At 42.7% G+C, this 18,035-nt stretch overlaps 1 protein-coding gene across 2 annotated transcripts in view; it reads left to right on the forward strand.

Moving 5' to 3' along the window:
• The first annotated feature begins 1,675 nt into the window (after nt 1-1,675).
• LOC149276442 (sodium/calcium exchanger 1-like) overlaps nt 1,676-18,035 on the forward strand; it is a 48,050-nt gene continuing 31,690 nt past the window's right edge. Inside the window, exon 1 of one of the 2 annotated variants that reach the window (XM_089503663.1) lies at nt 1,676-3,276. In XM_089503663.1, coding sequence (XP_089359789.1) covers nt 1,772-3,276 — 1,505 coding nt within the window. In that variant the 5' untranslated portion in view covers nt 1,676-1,771. The remainder of the gene's footprint in view (nt 3,277-18,035) is intronic. The other variant, XM_089503664.1, reaches the window with a different exon arrangement.

The following is an 18,035-nucleotide window of genomic DNA, read 5'->3' on the forward strand; positions in this document are numbered from 1 at the left end:
AGGAAAATTAATGTGACAAGTGACTTCAGAAGGTAAGAAGCACTGAGAAAAAACAAGAAAAGGTATAGCTAGAAAATGGTAGTTTGGGGAGATAAATAAGAGAGCTATTCCACAGACAATGAGAAGTGGACATTCAAACAGAAAGAAAAAGCCCTAGAGAATCTGATGAAGAGAAATGAGAGCCAGAGAAAAGGAAGGATTGAGATGAAATCAGAATAGAAACCCCTATCATAATAACATTCCAAAATATACTGGCACTGTATTAATAAAATGTAGTGAAACTTAAATTTGGAATAAATATCTATAGAGAGAAACGGATTATTAAAAAAGGCCTAGTAAACCTGGTCTGTTAGTTGGCACAGTTGACTCTATTCACTAAGTCAAGTGGTCAGTCAAGTTAAACATCACTCCAGTGTCTGCAATTTGATTCAATATCTCATGTGCTCAGCCAATTTTATCACTCCCCTCATAACATTAAAAGTTTACAAAATTATTTTTTTATAAAGAGAAATAGGCAGCCAACATATTTTATGCAAGCCACACATTATATGTAAAAGAGCTGCGGCCATCCCTGTACTCGGACTTCCGTGTTGGTCCCTAGTTGCGTGAAATCAGTTAATCTGGATTCTGATCCTTGTTGTTGAACCCAGGCTTTTGTATTTTTCTTGCCTACATTGTCTCTGCCTGTTTTAAGTATCTGATCTTACTTGAATTTTGGTTTACCAGTTCCCTCCATACTTTGTTTGGATCTGTGATCATCTGGCTATTGACCCTGGATAATCCTATGTTTATGCCTCTGCCTACATTCTCGGTTATCATGTCATGGCAAGATTGTGTTTTGACTTGATTTGCTATCATGACCCTGATTTGTCTGACATAAACCTTTGCTGTGTGGTTCTAGCTACGTCTGTCTTAGGTTCGTGCCATCTACCAGTTTCTGTTGTTTCTGTTTCTGAAAATTTCTGTTTCAAGCACCTGCCATCTTCCAAGCTCATTCTGCCTCCCACTTCTGTGTATAAACAATCTAGACGTCTAGCTCATTTTAAACTGTTTCTGGGTTTTGTAGGCAAATACCACCCAATCAGAGACTCACAAATCCATCTGTGCCATATAACATTAGGATCCTACAAGTATCCCTCCACAAAGACTCCCACGTGATCCGGTACTTGTTGTTGTGACACTACTGCACATGAAGACTATCAACTTTTGGCAGTGTCAGATAGACATTAAATAATTTTTTGAAATAAACAATTGTAGGTCACCCAACAATATTATCTCACAGACAATTATTCAGTTATTTTCACTCAGAAATTAAACAATCTCTCAATGAAGAAAAGGCAGATGTCATGTGTGAGTCAGGATTACAGACACTGTAACAGCTTTGGTCATCACCTACATAGTTGGATCCCAATCAGTATGGACATGTGGATGTTTTTTATTTGATTAGACACACTTTCAATGTGTAGAAAGTAGTAGCTTACTCTATGTATCTAAGCTACTAGTAATCACTAACAAATTTCTCTGATTTTTAATTTTCTCTTTTCCAGGTGATCCCTCCCCTCTCTCTACCATGCCACTATTATTATTTTTCTTACTGCTCCTACCCTCTCTCCACCTAGCTTCCACTCCTTCATCAAATGTTTCTTCCTGTGGCAATACGCAAACTGGAAACTGTGTAGATGGAGTTCTCCTACCTGCTTGGCTACCTCATCCACCTTCCACTGGTGACCGGGCAGCTCGTGCCATAGTATACTTTGTTGCCCTGGTCTACATGTTTTTGGGAATGTCCATAATAGCTGATCGTTTTATGGCATCCATTGAGGTCATCACTTCTCAGGAACGCAGAATCACTTTCCGAAAGCCCAATGGAGAGGTGACAGTGACAAGTGTACGTTTATGGAATGAGACTGTTTCCAATCTCACACTGATGGCCTTAGGTTCTTCTGCACCCGAGATCCTGCTTTCTATAATTGAAATTGTTGGGAGAAGATTTGAGGCAGGTGACATGGGCCCAAGCACAATTGTGGGATCAGCTGCCTTTAACATGTTTGTAATTATTGGCCTTTGTGTAGCAGTGGTCCCAGATGGGGAGAGCAGACGTATCCGTCACCCACGTGTGTTTGCTGTTACTGCATTTTGGAGTGTCTTTGCTTATGTGTGGCTTTTCGTAATCTTGTCCTGGTCTTCACCAGGAGAAGTTGAGGTATGGGAGGCCCTGTTGACATTCCTTTTCTTTCCGTTGTGCGTCTTACAAGCTTGGCTGGCAGATCGACGTCTCCTTTTTTATCGCTATGCAGGACGAGGGAGAGAGGGGAAAGCAAAGTATAGGGCTGGTAAAAGCCGGGGGGTGCTGGTGGGTGCAGAGGACACAGTAGGACAGGAGGCAGGAGATCTTAGAATGGCTGGAGGAGGAACAGATTTGGAAAGTGATGTGGAAGAAGAAGAACGGCGAGATATGGCCAGGGTATTTAAGGACATGCGTCAACGATATCCCGGCAGGGACATGGAGCAGTTAATGGAGCTAGCCAATTACCAAGTGCTTGTTCAACAACAGAAGAGCCGGGCTTTTTATAGGATTCAGGCCACCAGGATGATGATTGGTGCAGGCAATGTGTTAAAGAAGCATGCAGCAGACCAAGCAAGGAGGGCTCTTAGTGGTAAAAGTACAAGGTGTGGTTCTGGGGCAGGGCTTGCAGAGGATCAGGAACACTGGACAGAAATAGAGTTTGAGCACACTCATTACCAGTGCTTTGAAAACTGTGGAACGGTTAGTTTGTGGGTGGTGTGTAAAAGAGCAGAGGATGGTGGTGCTGTGCAGGTTGATTATAGAACAGAGGATGGCACAGCCAATGCAGGTTCAGATTATGAATCAGCAGAGGGTACATTAATATTTCAAGCTGGTGAAGTGAAAAAGGAATTACGCTTAGGCATAATTGATGATGATGTATTTGAGGAGGATGAGCATTTCTATGTACAGCTGAGCAACCCTCGGAGAGCAAGGGGAGTTAGAGAAGGACAGGGCAGGGTAAGGTTGGGAACTGGGAAGAGAGCTACTGTGACAATATTTGATGATGATCATGCTGGTATCTTCAGCTTTGAGACTGGAAGTATGAGGGTGAGTGAGAGCATTGGCACAATGAGGGCAAAAGTTGTGAGGGGATCAGGGGCACGAGGCAAAGTAGTCATACCCTACAGGACCAGCGAGGGAACTGCCAAGGCAGGAGAGGACTACCTAGAAGTTACAGGAAAGGTGGAGTTTCAGAACGACGAGACTATGTGAGTACTTTCTTTAACATTTATATATAGTAATGTAATCTGTATTACTGCCTAACAGTTATGTGAACACCTACATGTTGACCCTTAAAATGAATATGATCTGTAGCTGGATCACTGTGTGCACACTTTACCACATTAGCTATGCATTATGAATGGCCAACTGGACCCTTCTTCATAGGACACATTTACTGGGTTTAATGAATTGTTGAATAGGGAATTCAGTACCATGAGGGAGCCAGGTACATGAGGAGCTTTATTTATATGTTTTAGTGAGATCTGAAAAAGTGCAGAATTCATATTCATAACATAAAAGGATGTTAAAAACAAACAGCAGAATAAAAAAAAAACTTAAAAAAAAATGCATTTCTTGTTTTTATTTCCCAACTTGCCCCCCCCCACAGTTATGCACATTTGAACCCAGGCTTGCCACACTGCCTCCCAAATATGCCTTATACACCCTGATATGCCACTCCACTCTCCCCACACATGCCTTATATACCCTATATGCCTTATACCCCCTGATATGCCACTGTGCCCCTGATATGCCTTATATCCCCTATATGCCTTATACCCCCTGATATGCCTTATACCCCCTATATACCACTGTGCCCTTGATATGCCCCACTGATATGCCTTATACCTCCAATATGCCACTCTGCCCCCCAATTATGCCTCATAACCACCTATATACCACTGTGCCCCTGATATGCCCCCCAGACTTACCCCCCTGCTCCAGAATCTTTGGTGTCTAGTAGGGGCAGCCGGTGAGCGTCTGCCCGATGTGCATAGATAACTTCTGCTTCTGGCTGGCACTTTCGCTGGAGCTTCTATGACTGAGCACCAGAAGGTCATGTGACACCGGTGCTCCATCACAGAATCCCCAGTGGAAGTGCCGACAGTAGCGGAGGATGTCTGCGCACATCGCACAGACGCCCACCGGTTGCCAGAGAGAATGATCCCGGTCCCCTGCAGCGCTGTGGCGCATAGTCCTCTCTGGCAGCCGGCGAACGTTGCCCAATGCAGCAGACCACCTCCGCCGTGCTGGCCGATACTTCCGCCGGGGCTACTATGTGGAGCACCGAAAGGTCATGTCACGCTGGTGCTCCATCATAGAAGTCCCAGCGGAAGTGGAGGACAGTAGCGGAGGTTGCCTGTGCGTATCGCACAGACACCCCCCATCGGCTGTCAGAGAGAAGGATCTGGGTCCCCTGCAGCGCTGCGGGGGATCTGGATCTTAGTGTTATAAAACGAGCGGTATTTTTCAGAGAATTTGCTCTAGAAAAACCCTCATCTTATAATCGATAAAATCGATTCAACTATCGATAATGACATTCGTTGGCAATGATTTTCATTATCAATTATTATCGATAAGTGTATGGTTCTGGAGACCCCATCTTGAGAAGTATATTGACACTTTGAGAGTTTAGATGAAGGCTACCAAAGTGGTAGATTGTTTACAGGATAACAATTACCGTATTTGCTCGATTATAAGACGACCCCCCAAAATCAAAATATAAATTTAGGAAAAAAAACAAAAAGCCTGAATATAAGACTACCCCATAGGAAAAGTAGTAAATATTAATTCCTGTAAACTATTTTTTCATATTTAATAAAAGCTATGATTGAGAAATATATATATTTTTTTATTTCCTTTTATTTGCCAACCTGCCCACCCCAGTTCTGCCCCCAGGCTTGCCACTCTGCCCCCAGAAATGCCTTATACCCCCCTATTTGCCACTCTGTCCCATGATATGCCTTTTAACCCCCTATATGCCACTCTGCCCCATGATATAAAATGCATTTCTGGAGGTATATATATATATATATATATAACTGCTAACAGCAATCACACTCCTATCAAGCCAAGGCAGCCAGTACATGCTGGAACCTGGGGATGATAGTAGTGGGATTACAGCCTCCCTATGCCATGCTACCACCACCACCACCCTTACACATCCATGCTATCACACACACACTCATTCACAAACATTTAAATACTCATTCATTCCATTAATCACACATACTTCACACATTAATCACAAAAACCCTCCCCCATCCCCTTACCTGAACTGCAGATCTCCCACTCGCAGACTTCTGCAGGAGCCCGGCTGTGCCAGCAACTTCTCTGGCCCCGCCCCCAGAGGAAGGAGGGGGGAGGTAGAGTTATGTGAGGACTTTGCTAGCTTCCTGTTCTCCTGCTGCTAATAGCAGAGACGCTGCTCGCGACCAAAGCACCGGTAAGCAGCAGAAATTTTTTTGAGGTCTGATTAGAAGACGACCTCGATTAGAAGACGAGGGGTATTTTTCAGAGCATTTGCTCTGGAAAAAACCTCGTCTTATAATCGAGCAAATACGGTATAAGGAAAGATTAACGATTATCTTTGGATGAAGAGAGAGATGAGATGTGAGAAACACACAAAATGTCATAGTCTAAAACTAGTGTGTCAGAGGCTTAGATATAATGTAAAAAAAAATCACTTTACATAGAGCACAATAGATGAAAAGAACAGCCTCCCATTAGAAGTGGTAGAGGCTAAAACAGTAAGGAATTTTAAACGTGTATGGGATAGGCATACGTTAAATTGAAGTACTGATTAAGTAAATGAGTCTTTACAATAGGAAAATGGCTTTATGCACAGTTAAATTCTTTGTTTCTAGCATGGTGGTGCACAACTGTAGGGTGCAAACAGGCCAGAGATGTTATCTATTCTAGGCTGGAACAAGTAGTTTAAAATTTAATTGCCGTGAAATACAGTTATGCACACTTGCCCTGCCAAATATTTGTCTCATGTCTGTTTTATAATATGAATTGACTCTCACATCAAATTTGTTATGCATTAGCATTTTCTTCATGAGAATTCCTATCATGATGGTGGGATGGCTCATTCCTACCAGACCTTCTTTAAAGTTGTTTAAAAAAGGATCATGATAAAATGTTATTAGGAACCCAATTGAGTTGAACAGAAGTTCTGGAATTTGTTCATAGTTCTTTGCTTGACTTTATTAAAGAACATCTTCATGAAACTATTTAAATAGATTTGAATTATTACAGCACTACATTAATTATTTATGGATAAATTAAAGCTCAAATTTGTTTTTTTAGCATATACCATTTTGAAATGTTAAAGTAATTACAAGTCAAACACATTGAAGTAAAATACTGAATGAATGGAATAGTAATAAACAAAAAATAGTAACATCCTATTTTTTTACTTATTGATTTAACACGTTGTCCCTGAATTGTTCTTTATAAATATGATCCAATGAATGTGTTGTCAGCCACCAATTTTCTAAATTGTTGGAAGTATAAAAGAAAATTGGGGTTACAGGTGATTTTCAACGGGCTACAGGCAAACAATCCTCCAGTGTTTCCTGTCGGCAACCACACATCCACAGATCCACCTAGGAAACGGGTGTCGAAGACCCACAGCACCTCCACCAATCGCCCTCAACTTAAACAAATAAGTACTCAGGCTTTGCACTCCAAAAATAAATATAAAATGCATTAATGTGTAATAAATTGCCAGCGTACAAACATAGTAGGTGGGGGAGAAAAGTACAAAGCTTAATGCATTCCGCTTATGAGTAAGCGCCATCTAATTTGCATCCCCAACATCATTGTGCAAGACATTTAGCAACAGTGTGAAGTAAGATCTTTTTTTTTTAAATGAGGACTTGCACACTAAATTGATTCCCAAAGCACAAATTAAAGTGAGTAAAAAATATTATAAGTCCACTTAAACACTTTTAGATCTATGATTTGGTAGGAAAAGCTACCCCTCCAATATGGAAAGGTATAGAAAGAACATTAAAAAATCTGCAAAAATAGGAAACAACTAGACTTGGGTGCCGGCGAAGTCTTCGTGTTCGTCACTGTCTTGGTCTTCGGGAAAAAATGTTTTTTAAATATTGGCCAGTTCCTGTGTTCATTTCGGGCAAATATTCATATATGTTATTTGTGTTCGTTTCCATCTTCGTTTTCTCCCAGGTTCCTAGCAGGGGTTAATACAGGGTTAACAAACACATTGCAGCAGCAGCAGTAGCACCTTTGGTGCCATGATTTAAAGGGCCGTGTGTGCGACTCTATTGGTCCCCGGTAGGGGGCTTGCCTGGCTTCAACCAATAGAGTCGCACACACAGACCTTTAAAGCAATTTTGCGACCCACTCACCTGTTTCACCTCAGGGCACAGCATCCAAACACTGTCAGTCCATGAACACCACTCTGTCTTGCTGCTAAATTTGCTCTACTTGGTAGCAAAATGCACTTCTTTTCACTCACTGGGCTAGTAGTACTAGTTGTGCTACCCTTTAACGTTGAACGTGCTTGTGGTAAAAAACCATAGCGCTGGTGGGCCTAGCAGCACTACTACTGCCCGCTATTGGTGCCTTTCATTTACTTGATGACATAGATCCTTCAAGCAATGATTCCCCAAATGATAACCGAGAGCTTGGCCTACTTGTCCGACTAGACTGACGCAAAGGCTGCATCGTAGAAGAACTGGTGGTGGTGGTAGATATGCCACTAAATGGTCTTATTAACTCAAGTTTAACTATTATACACTAACTAGTAAGACTACTAGCAGTATTTTATTTTTATTTTAAATTTACACGGGCCTAAGAGCCTACTACTATGCTAAAGCTATATTCCCTTCCTATTCTAAGTCTACCTCTAGGCAAGGGCAGATGCTCTCAAGCCCACTAATATAAAGTGAGGTTATATCAGTATATTATATTATTTATTAATTTATATATCATTAATAGATTATAAATTATAATTATAATTTTTACTTTAAATCAGATACAGAAGCAGACAGATATAGTTGTACTACTTCTGCTAAATCTACAAAAATTTGCTAAATTACCGTATTTGCTTGATTATAAGATGAGGTTTTTTTCAGAGCAAATGCAAATTAGTCTTCTAATCGGGGTCGTCTTATAATCAGACCTCAAATAGAGGTCTGACTATGAGACTAAGATCCAGATCCCCCGCACCGCTGCAGGGGACCTGGATCCTTCTGTCTCCCCCCCTATTTAACACTCCCCCCCCCACACATACACTTACCGGTGCTTCCAATTTCCTGCTGTATTGCCGGGGCAGCGGGTTGATGTCTACGCGATGCGCGTAGACAACTTACGCTGCAGCCGGAAGGAGGTGTGGCTAGTAGCGGGGGTTGTCTGCGTCCATCGCGCAGACCTTCCCCGACTGTCAGAGATCAGAGTTCACCGCACCGGTGCCGGTGCCGCACTGGACGCAGACAAACCCCCGCTGCCAACTCCACCCCCTTCCGGCTGCAGCGAATCGCGTAGACGTCAACCCGCTGCCCCGGCAATACAACAGGAAATTGGAAGCACAGGTAAGTGTGTGTGTGTGTGGGGGGGGGGGGTGTTAAATGGGGGCATAGGGTATTTCTGGAGGCAGAGTGCTCTGTGAAATGCCTTTTAACCCCCTTAATGCCACTCTGCCTCCAGAAATGCCTTATACCTCCCTATATGCCACTCTGCCCCATAATATGCCTTTTAACCCCCTAAATGCCAGAGTGGCATATAGGGGTATAAGGCATTTCTGGAGGCAGAGTGCTCTATACAATGCCTTTTAACCCCCTAAATGCCACTCTGCCTCCAAAAATGCCTTTTAACCCTCTATACGCCACTCTGCCTCCTGAAATGCCTTATACCCCCCTATATGCCACTCTGCCCCATAATATGCCTTTTAACCCCCTAAATGCCAGAATGGGATATATGGGTATAAGGCATTTCTGGAGGCAGAGTGGCATATAGGGGGTTAAAAGGCATATCATGGGACACAGTGGCATATAGAGGGTTAAAAGGCATATCATGGGCCACAGTGCCATATTGGAGTGGCAAGCCTGGGGGCAGATGTGTATAACTGGGGGGCAGGTTGGAAAATACAAGGAAATAAAAACAAAAAAATATTTTTCTCAATCATAGCTTTTATTAAAAAATGTAATAGTTTACATGAATTAACATTTACTGGTAAAACTTTTTTCCTATAGGGTCGTCTTATATTCAGGCTTTTTCTTTTTTTCCTAAATTAATATTCAGATTTTGGGGGGTCGTCTTATAATCGAGCAAATACGGTATTTTCTTTTTTACTAGTACTACAGCTACCTTGAAGCTTTGCTTACTACAGTTGTCGTCACACAGTCAATCCTTCTTGAAAAGAAATTAGAAAATAAAATTTAACAGCAAAACAGTTAGCTTCACTGCTTGCTGAACAAAAAACACACAGCACTTATGTGGCTCGCCTCACTAGCCCAACAAGTTCACTTCACTGATGGACTGAGGCAGGGGAGGCCTGGCAGCCTAAGGCCTGGGGGGCAAGTCTAGTCAAGTGGCCCGTTGCTCCACCGAATCAGCCCACCATCCTTTCCCATCTTTTCCTGTGATGGGATTGGGAATACTTCAGTACACGAAAAAAAAAAAAGTCATCATACATGGGAGGCCTGAAGCCACAATTTAGTGCCACTAATCCTTTTTAATAAAATATGCAGATTTAAATAGAGTAAATAACCTGAAACCTTTACTTTTCCTCTCACTGATTTTCAGGGCCTAGAACGTTTTGTCCAATGAAGTGACTACAAATTCAAGAGGGCGTTTTCTCTCGGGATAAGTAAAAATTAAATAGTTACATTTATTTCTACAGAAAGTAAAGTGCCAGGAAACAGATGACTTAATACAAACACACCAGCATGGGCGTAGGAACCCCTAAAAATCTGGGGGGGGGGGATAGCATTTTTCCACATCAGATACCTCTTTCCTCACTCTCCCCTACCCCACTTTCTCCCCATCTTTCTTTGCAAACAAGTACAATAATATATCACTTGAAACACTTTGCAACAAAACCTTTTTTTAAATATTGTAAAATTGGACCCTAGGCATTTCCTTGGGCCCCTTCCACGCTCCCTAGCATGCCACACTGACTGCAGATTAGGGGAAGACTGTGAGAGTCAGTGCAGTCTTCCCTCCATCTAACCCTAAACACATTGAGACACATTGAGAGGTCCTCTCCCCAATAATCATCCCCGGAGTCCCTTTGTCCCTCATTCACTAAGCCACACCTCTCTCTTACTTACTCCCTGTAATTCAGGTATAGATCAAATAAACAACACATGTAAACAGCACTTGCATGTGTAGATCAACTGAATAAGACATACAAACCCTGTATTTGCAGGTATACATAAATCATGTATGGAAACATAGCATAGCAGATATAGATCAACAGAATAACACACAAATCAGGTACAGATCAACTGGAAATCACAACTCAGAATTAAAGGTATAGATAAACCCCCCTAAATTACAGGCACGGATCACCCCAAAGCCAGCCCTGTTGTCTACATTGCCCACATAGAACATGACCAGCACCCAGATAACATGAACAAATTATAGTCCAGAGTGAGCCAACTTTGTCCCCAAACAGCCCAGCGTGAGCCCTGACACCAGAACAGGCTCTGCAACACCCAAACAGACACACCAGGACAGGCTCTGCCACACTGACACCCAAACACACACCAGGACAGGCTCTGCCATACTGACACCCACATCAGTACGGGTTGATCTACACAAAGCATCAAATGCTTTCCACACTGGTATGCTGTTTGCTTTTTTTTCCCCTTGTGTATTGATGCCCCAGCCAGCCCCCCTTGGTTTTAATGTATTCCCCCCACACCCTTGTGTATTGCCCCATGTGGATTTGTGCTCCCAGCCAGCCCCCTGTAACTACGGGGTACTTACCTTCCGTCCCCCCGAACCGCCGTTCTACTGAAGCCCATCGTCGCCTGTAGCCGCTGGCAGGTTTCCTGAACGCAGACTGCATGAACTCTCTTATAGGCACTACACTTATGCGTTCCAAGCCTCCATTTCATGCGGGGCGGGAAATACAATTAGTAGGTCTATTTAAACCTGGCTGTTGCACTAGCTCATTGCCTGTGATAGTGCCTTGTGTATGTTGGCTGTGCTTATTAAATACCTTACTTTGTGATTTTGGCTTCTGACCTTGGCTTGTTTTTGACGTTCCTGTCTATCTCCTGTGTTTGACCCAGCTTGTATTTGATTATCCTGTCCTCGCCTACTCCTGACCTCGGCTCCGTGTAACGACTACTCTTTTGCCTGTTGCAACCTGTATACTGCTCTGCTTCCGTACCGTTGGATGATACCAGGTTCCTGCACTGTTGGTCCTCTAGCCGTGACACCCCCTTTGTGCATTATACCCCAACACCCTTGAGTATTGACTTATATGATGTCCCCAGCCAGCCCTCCTCCCTTGTGTATTGATGCCCCCCTTTGTATTGTTAATGACCCATGTACATTGCCCCCAGCCACCCACGCCATTTTGTGTATTGATTTATGTGGTGCCCCAACCACCCTGTTGTGTACTTATACCCCCTAGCCACCCCCTTTTTGTATTTAATTGTTGTCCCAAGGCAGCCCCCCCTTTGAATATGGGTCCCCTTCCACCTATTACCCCAACTATTTTTTTAATACTTACTTTTTTTGCTGCCTGCCTTCCCTGCTCCTGTGTCTTACCGGTGCTTTAAAACTTGCAGCTGCAATGGCATCTCGGTGTCCCGGCCCATGGACTGGCCGGCCTACCTTTTTCCCCGCCTTAAAGACAGCCCTGGCACGGCCGAATCTGCCACTTAAATTGGCTGCCGGGCGGCCGTTTAATTTAGATTCAGGGCGGGGGGGATAGAAGACCATCAGAAAGCAAGGTATCATAGACTTGAAGGGTTTATATAGGGATCAGCAAGTGAGCTCCGAAGCGGATTCCCGCCCAGCCGGAGGTTTCCCTCTCCTGCGCAGCAGCTGTTGCTGGAGTGGCCGTGCGGTGGAGGGGGTTCTCCCTCTCCTCAGCTGCAGCGACTGCTGCTGAGGCAGCTGTGCGGTAGAGGGGGGTCTCCCTCTCCTCCGTGGTGGCTGCTGCTGAGACGGCTGTGCGGTGGAGGGGGGTCTCCCTCTCCTCCGTGGCAGCTGCTGCTGCGGCGGCTGTGTGGTGGAGGGGGGTCTCCCTCTCCTCCATAGCGGCTGCTGCTGAAGCGGTAGGTGAGTATCAATTAAGAAGAAAAATTTACTTTGTCTCTTGCTGTTGCTAACACAAAGCATAAACTAAAGCACTGCAGCACCAGTACTAGTAAGATTAGCTTTACTTTAAAATTAAAATGTATTAGCTAAATTAACTAAGTAATTAATTTTTAGGGATTTCTTATATTAATATAATTAATATTAAAATTAATTATCAACTTAAGCTTAAGGGTAGTAGTGGACTGGTTAATCTTTATGTGGGATAAATTAACTCTTCTACCAGACAGAATGTCTCAAGCTAAATAAGCTAATATAAGATAGCTAAAATTAAATATAATGATATTATTAAATATTAATGATTTTATATTACACACTAGAAGTCGTCTACACTAGTATACTATATGACAATATTAGGGCTGCAACTAACGATTATTTTAATAATCGATTAGTTGGCCGATTATTTTTTCGATTAATCGATTAATCGGATAAAATTTTTTTTCTTTTTTTTCAATTTAAAATAATGTAATAAAAAACGTACAATTTACACTTTCATCTCTTTATTGCAATGGCCTCTCTCTATTCACCTTCTTATTTTACTGACATAATAATAAAAACTACAAGAACCCAAACACTGTGTTTCTCAAACTAGGTCTTAATACAAAGTTATTAGTAAATATTAATTCATATGTTAACTATTTTTCATATTTAATAAAAACTATGAGAAAAAAGCCTTGTTTAAATTTTTTTTATTTACCAAACTGCCCCCGGTTATGCACATCTGACCCCCAGCTTGCCACTCTGCCCCCATATATGCCTTATACCTCTTATATGCCAGTGATATGCAACTGAGCCCCCTGATATACCTTTTACCCCCAGATATGTTTTATGCCCCCCCTGATATGCCTAATATCGATATGCCTTATACCCCCTATATGCCCTGAAATTCATAATACCCCCCATACACCACTCTGGCTCCTCCCCCTCCCATACACCACTCTGGCTCCTCCCCCCTCCCATACACCACTCTGGCTCCTCCCCCTTCCATACACCACTCTGGCTCCCCCCCCTCCCATACACCACTCTGGCTCCTCCCCCTCCCATACACCACTCTGGCTCCTCCCCCCTCCCATACACCACTCTGCCTCCTCCCCCTCCCATACACCACTCTGCCTCCTCCCTCTCCCATACATCAATTTGCCTCCTTCCCCCTCCCATATACCACTTTGCCCCCTCCCATACTCCACTCTGCCTCCTCCCCCTCCCATACATCATTTTGCCTCCTCCCCCCTCCCATACACCACTCTGCCTGCTCCCCCTCCCATACATCACTTTGCCTCCTCCCCCCTCCCATACATCACTTTGCCTCCTCCCCCCTGCCATACTCCACTCTGCCTCCTCCCCCCTCCCATACTCCACTCTGCTTCCTGTCAGCCACGGAGGTTCACAAGACACCAGGGAGCCGGGTAGAGAGGCAGAGTGCCGAATGGAAGGGGGAGGAGCCAGAGTGGTGTATGGGAGGGTGGCTCCCATACACCCCTCTGACTCCTCCTCCCTCCCATACACCGCTCTGCCTCTCTACCTGGCTCCGTTACTGACAGGAACTTTCACTGCAGCTTCATAGAAGCCTCAGCGTAAGTGAAGGTGAGTAACGGAGGCTGTCTGTGCGATGCAGACCCCCCACCGGCTCACAGAGAAGATGATCCTCTGTCAGCCGGTGGGGGTCTAAACGATGCGCACAGACAGCCTCTGTTACTGCCCTTCACTTACGCTGAGGCTTCTATGAAGTCAGTAACGGAGCCGGGTAGAGAGGCAGAGTGATGTATGGGAGGGGGGAGGAGTCAGAGGGGTGTATGGGAGGGGGAGAGAGACGGTAGTGAGAGACCGGCCGACAGTGAGGGGAATCCAGGTCCCCTGCAGCGTTGCGGGGGATCTGGATTCTAGTGTTATAATCCGATCTCTGTTTGAGGTCGGATTATAATTTTTATAATCGATAAAAATCGATTCGATTAATCGATAATGAAAATCGTTGACAACGATTTTCATTATCGATTATTATCGATTAGTTGTTTCAGCCCTAGACAATATTATTATTATATATTATATTATTTTTAGTAGTACTATTACATTTATAAATTATATTATTTAATTAATAATTCAAACAGTTCAGCATAAATAACTAAATTATTAACTGACTGTCCTGAAATAACAAAATCTAGTTAAAAAAATTATTTTAAAAACTAAACGAAGACAGAGCAGGCAGTAGGCACTGCCAGCCCAGGGCAAACTGTCAGCTCAACAGCACTACACAGTTGACACAGAAGCACTGAAAATAAATCCTAAATTTATCCTAAATTTATTTATTCAGTAGAACTAAGAAGAGTACACTGAGAAATGGCAGACTGAGGCTTACCACAGAACAATCTCTCTCTGTAACGCTCGGATGCAGCACAGCAGTGTTGCAAAAGCAGTCACAGCGAAAATTAATGGATTCAATACAAGCTGTGCTCTTATACAGACTGTATTGCTATTTTTAAAAAAAAGCAGCACAGACATTAGACGAGCCCTCAGTATGATGTCACAAGAGTGAGCTGATTGGACAAACCAAGATCAGCTCGCTCAATCTGTGTCCTCCTCTTCTTTGAAAAATTGGCGGGCGCGCCACGAAGACCAACATGAAGAAACAAAGATCTTCGTGTACGTTTTGACGCCGCCATCTTCATTTTTCGGTTTTAACAACGAAAATGCACTATTCCTGTTTGTTTTCATGTTCGCCCGAAAAGAAATGCACAAGTCTAGAAACAACTCCACATCAAATGTCCAAGGAAGTTTGTCAATATTACAAAGTACATAAACTGGCAGGCTATCCACAATATGGTTTGTTCTCCAAACCATGATAATATTTTTATATTGGTATAATAAACCTCCTGTTTTATCTATACATATTCGAAATAATCTACTGTCAACATAAAAGATCACAACGTAACAAGCAGTGCATCACATATACATTAATAAACAGGTATATGTAGACAACCCAACCTTAACCCCTTAACGTCAATCCACGTACATGTACAGGGTTGCTGTTCAACGAGATAACGACAATGCCCGTACATGCTTTGCAGCATCCACGGAAGCCTCACAAGTGAGGATGACCGTGGATCCGCGGAGGAAAGCCCTCCCCGGAAGAAAAATGGCCGCCGCCGCACCGATCATCAAAGATCGCGGCAGCGCCCGGCTTAAACAGCTTAGGAAGCGATCGGAATCGCTTCCTAAGCATAAACGGTGTTGCTGACATGCCTCGATATCGAGGCATGTCAGTAACACTACCCCCCTACCCCGATCGCCTTGTGATTGCTCCGAGGAGCAACCACAAGTGCCATCCTGTAAATGACGTTGCCGTCATTCACAGGATGGCATCAACAATAGATATTGGTACTGCATCCAACCATGCAAGGTCAATGGAGCCCAGCTCACTAATGATTAGTAAAAATAAAAATAAAAAAATTGTTAAAAAAGGTTTAAAAAAATAAATAAATAATATGGTAACATGTAAAAATCCCCACTGTCACCAAAAAAAAAAAAAATTAATAAGCAAGTCCTAAAATTCTTTACAAAAATTCCAGCATGGAAAGAGTTAAAATATTGGCATTACAAATGCCCATAGGGTGTCTCGTATTAAAAAATGCATGAGTGGATGGGGTAAATTTAATTGGCCGGGTTCAAAGATGTCCCAAATATGGGACATGGGGGCAGTAGGATCAGATGTCTAAATGGCAAAAAAATACACACCTCACAAAGGCGGCCTTTTACCTCCCAAATAACCCTACAAACTCATGCATGGGGGGTATCACTGCGCTCAGGAGATGTTACTGAACACATATTGGGGTGTTGTTTGACACGGACATATACCAGGAGCGATAAATTTATACCTGAAGTACAACATGTGTGAAAAAAATACAAAAAAAATGTACTACCATAAAGTTTCACAAAGGCTGGTGGTAAAATTAGTGCATGGAAAGGGTTAAAATACCAGCATTTCAAATACCTTGGGTGTCTAGTTTTTTAAAATATATGATTTGATGGGGTAAATTGCATTGGCCGGCTTCAAAGATACCCGAAATGGCACATGGGGGGAAGAATTACCAGATTTGGAAAAAAAGGTTTTGAAATAGCAAAACGCTACCTGTACTTATTGCCCCATAACGTGCAGAAAAAAGCAAAAAAACATAAAAACATTGGGTATTTCTAAACTCAGGACAAATAGTAGAATCTATTTAGCAGGTTTTTTCATGAATAAAAGTTTTTTGTTTAAAAAGTGAGAAAAAGTATTGTTTTACCAAAAAATCCCCATATATTATCATTTTTTTATAGTAAATTAGATGATATGATGAAATTAATGGTATCTAAAGAAAGCCCTGTTTGTCCTGAAAAAAACAATATATAATATGTGTGGGAGCACGAAATGAGAATGAAGAAAATCACAGCTAAACAGCAACACTGAAAAATGTTAAAATAGCCGTTGTCCCACAATATACTACGAGTAATAACCCCTATTGTCCTTAAGGGGTTAAATCCCCTTTAGCTACTAAATCTCCCCCTTGCAGCAATCCTGTTAATGTGATTAGTTTACACAATGGAGTTCCTGCCTGTGCAATCTTTGGGGCCTTGTATGACAGGTCATTCTGTCACAATGACAATTGACGGTCCAGGCATGTCACACAAAAACACTGAGTTAATGGAAATTGACCTGGCACATCATGACTGTAAACGGGTGTAGAAAGCAAACTATGGCCGTTTTCTTCACCCAAACAGTGTTGCTGTAATGCCTCGATGTCGAGGCATTCAGCAACACCAAGATCGGCATCAGGGGCCATGTCTGAACCCACATGTCAAATTTCCAATTAGAAAAATGGACATGTCCCAAATGTGGCCTTTTAGACCTCAAACAACCCAACAAACCCATGCATTGGTGGTATTACTGTACTCAGGAGATGCTGCTGAACACATATTAGCATGTTGTTTGACAGTAACATATACCAGGAGCTGTAAATTCATACCTAAAGTAAAACTTGTGTGGGAAAAGTACACACAAAAAATACTACAGCTAACATTTACAAAGGCTGGTGGTAAAATGTGTGCATGGAAATAGTTAAAATACCAGCATTTGAAATACCCTGGGGTGTCTAGTTTTTAAAAATATATGGTTTTATTGGACACATTGAATTGGCCAGGCTCAAAGATTTATAGAGCATGGACAGTGGATCACCAAATGTCAAAGTTCAACATTAAACAATGGACATGTCCCAAATGTGGCCCTTTTACCCCAAAAGCCAGGCAAACCCATGAATGGGTGGTATCCCTGTACTCGGGAGATGTTGCTGAACACATATTGGGGTGTTGTGTGACATATACCAGGACCTGTAAATTCATACCTGGGGTAAAATGTGTGTGGGAAAAAATGACTACCACAAAGTTTGACAAAGACTGGTGGTAGGATTAGTACATGGAAAGAGTTAGAATACTAGCATTTGAAATACCCTGGGGTGTCTAGTCTAGTCAAAAATAAATGGTTTTATTGCATCGAATTGCATTTGCCAGCTTCAAAGATGTTCCAAATAGCACTTAGGGGCAGAATTACCAGATTTGGAATATGATTTTGAAATAGCTACTTGTAATTATTGCCCCATAACGTACAGAAAAAAAACAAAAAAACATTGGG

The sequence above is a fragment of the Sceloporus occidentalis genome, unplaced genomic scaffold (genome assembly GCF_023333645.1).
Source record: "Sceloporus occidentalis isolate IW3139 unplaced genomic scaffold, rSceOcc1.0.p SCAF_239, whole genome shotgun sequence".
In the NCBI taxonomy this organism is placed as follows: domain Eukaryota; kingdom Metazoa; phylum Chordata; class Lepidosauria; order Squamata; family Phrynosomatidae; genus Sceloporus; species Sceloporus occidentalis.